The sequence below is a fragment of the Populus nigra genome, chromosome 7 (genome assembly GCF_951802175.1).
Source record: "Populus nigra chromosome 7, ddPopNigr1.1, whole genome shotgun sequence".
Classification (NCBI taxonomy): Eukaryota; Viridiplantae; Streptophyta; class Magnoliopsida; order Malpighiales; family Salicaceae; genus Populus; species Populus nigra.
Genome location: NC_084858.1, coordinates 734649 through 744263, shown reverse-complemented (window position 1 = coordinate 744263; position 9615 = coordinate 734649). Strand labels below are relative to the sequence as shown.

General features: G+C 35.9%; 1 protein-coding gene across 1 annotated transcript; it reads left to right on the top strand.

Annotated features, from left to right (window-relative positions):
* Window positions 1–311: 311 nt before the first annotated feature.
* On the top strand, window positions 312–7320 carry LOC133698786 (zinc finger CCCH domain-containing protein 5). Its single transcript, XM_062121851.1, has 9 exons — window positions 312–801; window positions 1113–1265; window positions 1379–1516; window positions 1655–1813; window positions 3794–3886; window positions 4238–4354; window positions 4443–4517; window positions 4774–4997; window positions 5536–7320. The coding sequence occupies exons 1-9, from the start codon at window positions 442–444 to the stop codon at window positions 6584–6586; spliced, it is 2370 nt and encodes a 789-aa protein (XP_061977835.1). The 5' UTR covers window positions 312–441; the 3' UTR covers window positions 6587–7320.
* The last annotated feature ends 2295 nt before the right edge of the window (window positions 7321–9615 follow it).

Genomic DNA, 9615 nt, shown 5'->3' with positions numbered 1-9615 from the left:
ATAAAATTAACTTCTTAATTATTAAACCTATTTTCAGATTGATTCAATAAGAATTAGAATCAGTAAAATCTTATTAATTTATTAAGATGGATGTGATTAAACTCGGTCAAAACACGATGAAGATGAAGTTAATTCTAGGAATTTTTTTTTAATAAAAACAAAACGACCCAATTTCAATAAAAATGATTGACCAATGAGTTGACCCGATTAGCTAATGACCTGGTTCCTTTTTCAAACCGGTCTCCAAACTGGGTTTGACAACTAAGTTAACACTATTGGATTAACACTAGATATTTATAAAATAAAAGGGTCTAATGCGCGGCGTGGCTTTATTGAAACAGTTCAGATTGAAGAAACGGCAATAGAGGCATTGTAAATCAACAAGAACAAACCCTAAGATTTCTCTCTGAGAATTTATTTTCCAGGTAAAGAAAATAAACAATGACTTCTAAAGAAGAAGAAGAAGAAGAAGAAGGGGAAGAGAAAACGGCGATGAGGAGGAAGGCGAAGAGGAAGGAGAAGAAGAAGTTGAAGAGAAAACAAGCGAGGAGAGAGATAGCGGAGAAGGAGAGGGAAGAAGAGGAGAGGAGACTCAACGATCCAGAGGAACAGAGGCGATTGAAGGAGATGGAGGACGAGGAGAAGGAGAGAATGGAAAGGGAGAGGAAAGCGTTTGAGGAGAGAGAGAGGCAGTGGATGGAAGTTATGGAGAGGAAGAGGAAAGAAGAAGAAGAAGAAGAAGAAGAAGAAAGAAGGAAGGTTCTAGAAGAAAAGGAAGAGGAAGTTAATACACTACTTCAGGTTCTTTTTTTCCTTTGCTTTTATGAATTTGTGAATTGAAAATTGTAGTTTTAGAAGTGATGCTAAATCCTATATCATATTTAGTACTCTGTTTGGTTTCTGAGAAAATGAGACAGGAAAATGAAGCGGTTAACTAGGAACTGGGATACAAATTGTTTGCTACTGATTTTATTTTATTTGTAAAGTTGTGTTGAATTTTATTTCTTAGTTTGAAAGAATTTGTGCTGCAAGGGAAGACATGAATTTTAGTTACGTATGTGAATGTGCGCGCGTGTTTTTTTTTTAATTTAAATGTTTGTCAAATGTGACAGGATGGAAAGGAGAATGGGTGTGATGAGGATGATGACTGGGAATACATAGAAGAAGGGCCTGCGGAAATTATTTGGCAAGAAAATGAGATAATTGTTAGGAAGAAAAAGGTCAGGGTTCCAAAGAAGATTGCAGATCGACAGGGTACAAAAGAGGTAGAGATACATGTGTTCAATGCTTAGTTTTAGATTGTTGACATACTTTAGCATTGTTAGCCCTTTTGGTCAAGGAAGGGGTAAGATAGCAGTTGTTATTGTTTGCTTTGCAGGATGTTGATAGGCCCACATCAAATCCTCTTCCTCCACAATCTGAAGCTTTTACTGAGTATCAGAATGCGTCCATTGTTTCAGCACAACAGATGCTTGAGAATGTCGCTCAACAAGTACCAAATTTTGGAACTGAACAGGTATGCTTGGATATTGATTGGTTTATTGTGCTTAGCTTGATTGATTCTGGTAGTTCTTGCACTTTATATTTGTAAATGTGGTTGTCATTATCATACTGGAAGATGATTTTATCTAATATCCTGGTTTACATATGGCAGGATAAAGCTCATTGTCCATTCCATTTAAAAACCGGAGCTTGTCGGTTTGGTCAACGCTGCAGCAGAGTTCATTTTTATCCTGATAAAGCATGCACATTGCTTATCAAGAACATGTATAATGGTCCTGGCCTTGCTTGGGAGCAAGATGAGGGGCTTGAGGTCTGTTAAAAATGCTGCCTTCATGTGATTCTTGTATCCTGATGACAAAATCTGGCAAACTTGTGTGAAGTGGCTGGATTTTCTAAATCAACCTTTCATGTGTTTCTGTAACCTGAATTAGGGTGAAAATTTCATCAATCTATTCTTAAAAAAAAATCATCAATAAATTTCTGCAGAAATAATAGAGATAAAAACCGGATATCATTCAGTAGTCCTGCACATCTAAGAGAGACATGCTGTTATTTATATTAATTTGCTGGACTGTTATCTTCATAGTTGGTACATCTGAAGTTACTGTTGTTGATTATTCTAGCATCTAAGTTGAAGTTAAGTTTTGGATGGCCTTATTGATTCTTAAAACACATTAAAAAATAATTTCTCCAATTTTTCGTCTTAAAATAAACAAGCTTGCTATTGACTTTGGTAAACAAGTTTTCAACATCTTGCTGCATGCCCCTGAAAAGTTTTCCTCCACTTAGCATTCTACATTGCTTTGCATGAGATGATTGAGGGAGTGAGTTCCACTGTACTGCTGCCAATACACCTTGGATTAACTTAAATTTTTGCTTAGATTAGTGAATTTGGTTTTATCTTTATTTAAAACTTTTATGTTCATATCATTCTTTTTGCAGTATGGTTTTATATCATGTCAGGAATGTGTAGTAATTTTTTTCTTTTCTACTTGAGATTGTTATTGTTGCTCTTGACATAAGTTAGCAGAAGTTCTTCACAAGATTTGCTTCAATGGAGGATCATGGTTTTGGCTTTTTTAGTTGGAGTTAAAAGATTTTTGCTGTTCTGTATCCTATATTCCTACTGGATGGACACGAGGATGGCTATTATAAAATTTCCTGTCATTTGTTTATCTTCATTTTGTTGTTATGCCTATATATAATGCAACTTCCTATCATACAAATGTTGCCATTTCTAATCTCATCCATCCCTTTCTTTTCCTAGTGTCACTTTTCTTACAGATTGTAGCAGAAATATGATAACATGCTTGCCTTATTCTGTTTTTTCTTTTTAATGATTGTTTATTTTTAATCATGTTTTCAGTTAGCATACCTTACTGTTCTTCAAAATAATACCTCATCTAGGCTAAGCATGAGATTCTTTTGAACTTTTGATAATTACATGAGGCACAGGTTTATTCGATAAGATTTCTTGCTCCTTAACAATTAGTAGTATGTTGGGAATACCAGGGATGTTGAAGCTGTGTTCTGCTGACAGTTGTTACTTTCCAAGTTTTCAGATTGAAGGCAGCAAGATCTATTTGTATGTTGATGCTTTTGGAGGTCTTTTACTGACTAGAATGTGTCAAGAGGAATTGAAAGTTGAATGGACTTGCTTTTGCTTGATGCTGTTAAGTTAGATAATGACTAATGACTACAATATGTAACCATACAAAAATATTCCTGTAAAATTTCTTCTGGCAAAACATGGGTTCTTTTGTTTTCATGGTCTTCTACAAAAGATTCTTCTTTTATGCCAAGAGAAGGACGTGCATTTGTTCGCTTAACCCCCATATTTAATTTGATTTTTTTACTTAATTCATAGCATTTAGGATGATGGCCCATTTTTTAGCTTATGCAATCAGTCACAACCTGAGTGGATTGAAAGTTAAACCCTTTTGTACTGTTAAGAAGCCAGCCATTGCAAAAGTAGAACCTGTTAAGTGTGAGGGCCAACATGTCTGGATCAAAGGTAGCGCTCACCTTGTGCCACCAGGGAGCCCAACATGTTTGGATCAAGACAAGATTTTGTTCTTTATCATGCTAACTAACCACTCAAAAAGCCTAAGCTATTTCATCTTTATACTTAGCTATTGGTTTTGTGTTGTAGAGGATTTAGGGCTTATGCAATATGCTTCTTGAGAGTCTAGTCTTAAGATCCATGATCTATTCCTTTGATCCTATACATTTGTATATATATCTCTGAACTGAATGTTTGTTCTTTAACTGGTTTATTTTCTCTTTTCAGTATACAGATGAGGAGGTTGAATGCTCTTATGAAGAATTTTATGAGGATGTGCATACAGAGTTCTTGAAGTATGGAGAAATAGTTAATTTTAAGGTCTCTAACTGCTTACTGCTGTCTATTCTTTCTACTAGCCAATGATTCGTTACCTTGTTTCCGAGTCTTCTTTGCCTTTTACCATTGAGGAATTTATTAAGTTGCTTTCCATCTTGACATTCTGTCAAGTCAAGTTTTATGGTTTTTTATTTTTCAAATTGATAAACATGGAGCCCAATGAGAAGGAAGCAATCATTTTTCTAAATAATATGAAGTTGATTTTATTTTTCTTCCAGAGATATAAATCAGGACAGAAAATATGATGCTTACTTTTGCAGCATATACTTGTTCTGTATCTTTGAGGTCTGAATTTTTGTGTCCCTTGGAATCATGAATTTGATATAATCTCAGGTCTGTAAAAATGGTTCATTCCACTTGCGGGGAAATGTATATGTGCACTATAAGTCATTGGATTCAGCCATACTTGCTTATCATTCTATCAATGGTCGCTACTTTGCCGGCAAACAGGTATTAAATGTTTTCAAAAGTCTAGTCACACTGATATGTATCAATCTTCAAAGATATTTACTGTGGTTCCCATGATGGTTATTGACAGGTAAAATGTGAATTTATCAATTTGACCAGATGGAAGGTTGCCATATGTGGAGAGTTTATGAAGTCAAGGCTGAAGGTGCAACTAGCTCGCTTACTTTTCTCTATTCTTACTTTCCTGGGTGATTTTCATTCAACTGTCCAACAGGGGGGTTTCCTCTGTACATTTTAGTTAAATAGATGACTTCATATTTGCTTTGGAGTAAAGAAACAATTTTTTTGTTTTTCCTGTACATAAATGAAGCCGTCTTCTGGTAATAAAGTATTATGTTCCTGCTAATTCGAGGTTTATCTTCCTTAGCATTTAACTATATTTCATGCTTGCATTTTAACAGACATGTTCTCATGGATCGGCTTGCAATTTTATTCATTGTTTCCACAATCCTGGTGGGGACTATGAATGGGCTGATTGGGATAGACCACCACCAAGATTTTGGGTGAAAAAAATGGCCTCTTTATTTGGCTACTCTGCTGAATCTTCGTATGAGAAGCAGACAGTGGAAGAAAAGTTGAGGCAAACAAGGATGTCTAGCAATATGTTAACAGCAGATAGAGACAGGTGTGCTCTTAGTTCTGGCACCAGATCTGAATATGGTTCCAAGTGTTTCTAAAATCTGTGGTTATATTCTTGTGCATTTTGACTGAAGATTTCTTAATAGTTTATTCCATGATTCTAAACTTCACACACCAAAGTTAGAGGGCAGGTAAAAGCTCTATATGTAAAATTCTGCTCCTGAGCTCTTTGTTCAATCATCCAACTTATTTGTGGCATAATTGACCCTTGTTTGTAAAGCCCTTGACACATGTTCTCCTTTCACTTTGTTTAATTAAACTTCATGTATGCCAAATGCAAGGTTTTATTGTATGATTTATTGAGATCGTGTGCTCCTTTCACTATAATCTTTTAAAACAGACTTTTACATTTGCACTAATCTTTCTGCACTCGAGATTATGTGGAGGAAAAGATTCCTCATGCCTTTCCCCTCTCTTCTCTCTCTACAGACATGTAAATGGTGTGCATTTCAGGTTTCTCCTTCCTCCCACTCAATCTTAGAAATCTTGTCCTTTCCTCATTTTCCTCTAATTTTACATGTCAGGCATGATCGAATGCGTAGATCTAGATCTAGAGACATGGACCGTGCAATCCTTGAAGATGATTTTCCAGAAGTCACTCACTGGAGAAGCCATTCAAAAGATGATGGATCTAATTCTGATGGGCATCAGTCAGATAGAGATACAGAAAGAGAAAGGGATAGAGACAGAGACAGATATAGGCATCATTATCATGCAAGGAAAAGGTCAAAACACCATAGCAAAGTTTCAGAACGCTCAACTGATTACGGGGAGAACAATAGCAGGTCCCATGAGATTGATCAAAATGAGTCGTCAGATGATGGCAGAAACAGGCATAAGCATTTTGGTTCCACCAAAAGCTCTGGAAGGAGGACATTTATAGATGATGATAAAGACAGCAAGGATGAGGCTCATCGAATGTATGGATACAGATTGGATAGGGACATAAATAGAGAAGAAAGCCGTCATCGCACTGGGAAAAGCTCAAGACACCAGAGCAGAGTAAGGTCCCCTGATGATCATGGGGATGGTGAGAGTAGAACTTTTGATAGTGGTTCCAGCAGAGAGGGGTCTCCTAGGGACAGAGACAGACACCATCATCACATAAGCAAAAGCTTAGGAAACCAGAAAAATGTCTTGGAATTCCCCGATAATCATTGGGATAATGGGCCCAGAACTTATAGTACCAATTCCAGTAATGATCTGTTAGACAGGGACAGGGTAAGGCACTTTGGTCGTGGAAGGAAACGTTCGGAGCACAGTGAACTGGGGTTTTCAGATGATGAAGGTGCAAGTGTGAAGAGGTTGAAAGACAAGTCTCTTGCTGGCAAATCCGACATAAGAAAATCTCACCTACAAAGAAACCCAACAGGCGGTCGCTCAACCAGAAGAAATTATTCAAGCAAAGAGGCTGTTGATGTGAATTCTCCTGTTGAGAGTCATAAACTAGATGGAAACCATGTGTATGGCCAAGTGAAACAATGTAGTGGAAGATGGGAATCAAACAGTCCTGGTTCAAGATACAACTTTTCTGAAGAAATTGACGAGCAGGATCGTTGGGAACCTGAAAGCTGAGAAAGACCGGAACTTTAAAAGAACATCTGTTAGTGTTGGTGGTTACGAGTCTGGCAGTCAGTGCGATAGGAGATCTGAATCTCATGATAAGAATTCAGGTTACTCTTATGATGAAAAGATGGAGATGGGTGCTTGGGAATATAAAACAGGTGCTTCTGGGAAACACCTCAAATCTAGAAGTGATCTTACAGTTGGCGATGACAGTATGCTGGTACATCAAGCTTCTGGGACAAAACCACTTTTGAGCTTTATAATCAAAGTAAATCTAGGAACAGTAAATGGACAAGGCAATAGAGATACCTGAAATGCTTGGAAGAGGGAAGAGATTCTCCAAAAGAGAACCCAGAAAAGGAAAAGACGACGAAGAATCAGCATGCAAACTAAGATCCCATTGCCATAGACAGAATGGCAAGGAATGCAATTCATAATTGTAGGAAGCTACAACTCTCGAATCCAAACGTTATAGTTTGGCTCTGGGCTGTAAGAATAGCCTTTCTTGCTGCACAGCATCAGCAGAACGTGAATTTTACTATGGGAGTCTGTAATGATGTTTTGGCTATCTGGAAATGCAGCTGTTGTAATGATGGAAAGGCAAATGTTAAAAACAGCATTATCCATCAGAGGTTCTTAAATTGTGCAGGTATGTTTATGATGTTGGATATTGCTTTTCCGTACTTGTAACTTGTAATCATATTCATCTGCTTCTAATTAATGCAACATGTGAGGTTTCATAAGAGCGTTGGTCTCATGTCTCTTGACATCTTTTACGGTCCAAATCAGCTTGATGAATCTAAACTAGAACTGTATCAGTTTTTATTTGCAATTTCTTGGTACTAATTATGATTACACATCTGGTATTATAAGTTGAGTCATGTAATAACCTATTAGAATTCAAAACATTCCTTTGGATCCCGCATTTTCTCTCCCACCATGCTTACTGATACTGGATAAGGGACTGCCATTATTAATCGTCTACAATTTAGGCACTGTATCCTGAACTATAACTACTTATCTGAATGTTTAGACAAGGCCATGGTGATCTGTCTACCTTTCTATTTCCTGACCGTCCATGCATCCAGATAGACAATTGTTCAAACGATACAAATACATATGCATGTGAAATAATTAAGTTACCGATGGTAAGAAGATCCAACATGAGTGAAGTCGTGCCAGACATCTGAGGAATTTGAAAACATGCTAGAGCTTACAAAGAAGTGGGCACAGCCAATCTTCCAATTTTTGCTCACCACGCCTGTCCTGAATTGATCCGTATATCCTTACCTTCACGATTCATGCCAAAAAAAAGAATATATATGCATACCATCATCATCATCATGCATGCCTTGATATTAGATCATGTTTATTTTAAACTTCTGACAGAGAAGTTTCCCCAGCTTAGGAATCCATCCCAGAATCTATAGCCCGTTGATGAGATCCTCCATTGACATTCTGGAGAACAATGTTTTTCATCCTCTTCAATGCATCAAAAACCAAGATGAGGGGTGAAAATTCTGTTTTTGACATTGTATCATTCCAAGTAAATTTGCACCAATACGCTGTTGTCCCCCACGCATAAGGAACAAAAGAAAAAGATTATCCGTAAGGGATATCTGTTATTTTATAGTCAAAGAACATTGTCCTGCAATTAGTTATCATGGTTACTCTGCTCTGTATTTCTTTGATCACAGTCACAGAATTTCTCATCCTTCTAAGGACACAGCCAAGTATTGAATGTGTAAGGCTTGACTTGCTGCTAAAAATTGCAGATAATTGACAGCAACTTCTACCACTGTATTAGCTGTATTACGTTTTAATACATTTGCACAACTAATTTTTATTCACAGTAAATGCGTTAGACTTTCAGCTTATTCGCTGAGTTTGGTAGAAGGGGTCTGGTTGATCTGAAATTCTGTGGTGTCAAACTTGATTTGAACCAATTTCAAGTTGAATAGAAAAGGACGGGTCTAAGTTGGTTGACTTATTCAGTCAATTCTAAGGGTTTTTCTTTTTAATAAAAAACAAAATGATAGCTAGCTTTGACTGGTCTTAAATTTGGTATTTTAATAGTATTTTTCAAAAAAAAATATATTTTTGTTTAGAAATATATTAAAATAATATTTTTATTTTTAAAAATTTATTTTTAACACCAATAATAAATATATAAATTGCTTTCTCAAACGCCACCTTAGTCTAACAAGGTACTCATTTTCAAATTATTTTGTTTAAAGCAAGCTCTATCAACAGAACCTAGAGGCTCTATTTTCCCCGTAAATGTAACATGTGTGGCTGGCCTGTAAGAGACCATCACTTTGTTAATTCTTTTTATTTTTTTGGGTGAGAAATATCAATATCTAGCATAGTTGTAAAATGACACTAGTTGATCTAGGGGCAAGGCTGGACGTAAGTTAGAAGTGTCGATGCAAGTTGTTCTTATATTTTTTGTTTGAAAAAAAATATAAAACAACATTGCTTTGATTAAAAAATATATATTTTTTAAAAAATCAACATGTTAAGAATTAGGTTAATTGAATCAAGAGTTCGGATAGTTGGGTTAATGGGTCAACCTGGATTTTGATTAGGCTAGTTAGGTCTATTCCTTTTATCTTTTCTTCAACTCAGTTGGTCTGAGTTTTAATTTTATGAAACTTGATTTCTAATTAATTTAATGTTGAAAAATAAAATTAATTAAAAGAAAAAAAACCACCTAAATCAATCAAACAAACTCATGAATCGGATCATGAGACTGGAATATTTTTATAGAACACAAACCAAAATAAATTATGAAACTTAATTCTTATTCAACTCAATATTAAAAGATAAAATTAAAAAAAAAACTAAAAAAACCCGAGTTAATCAACCTAACCTGCGATACTGGTTATATCATGATAACCCGTAAAAATAAAATATACGAGACTCAATTCTCAATCAACTCAATTTTGAAGGATTAAATTGGGGAAAAAATGATCTAAGTCAATCCAGGTTAATCTACCAAACTCAAGTCAGGAGAACATGATAACTTCATATAAAAC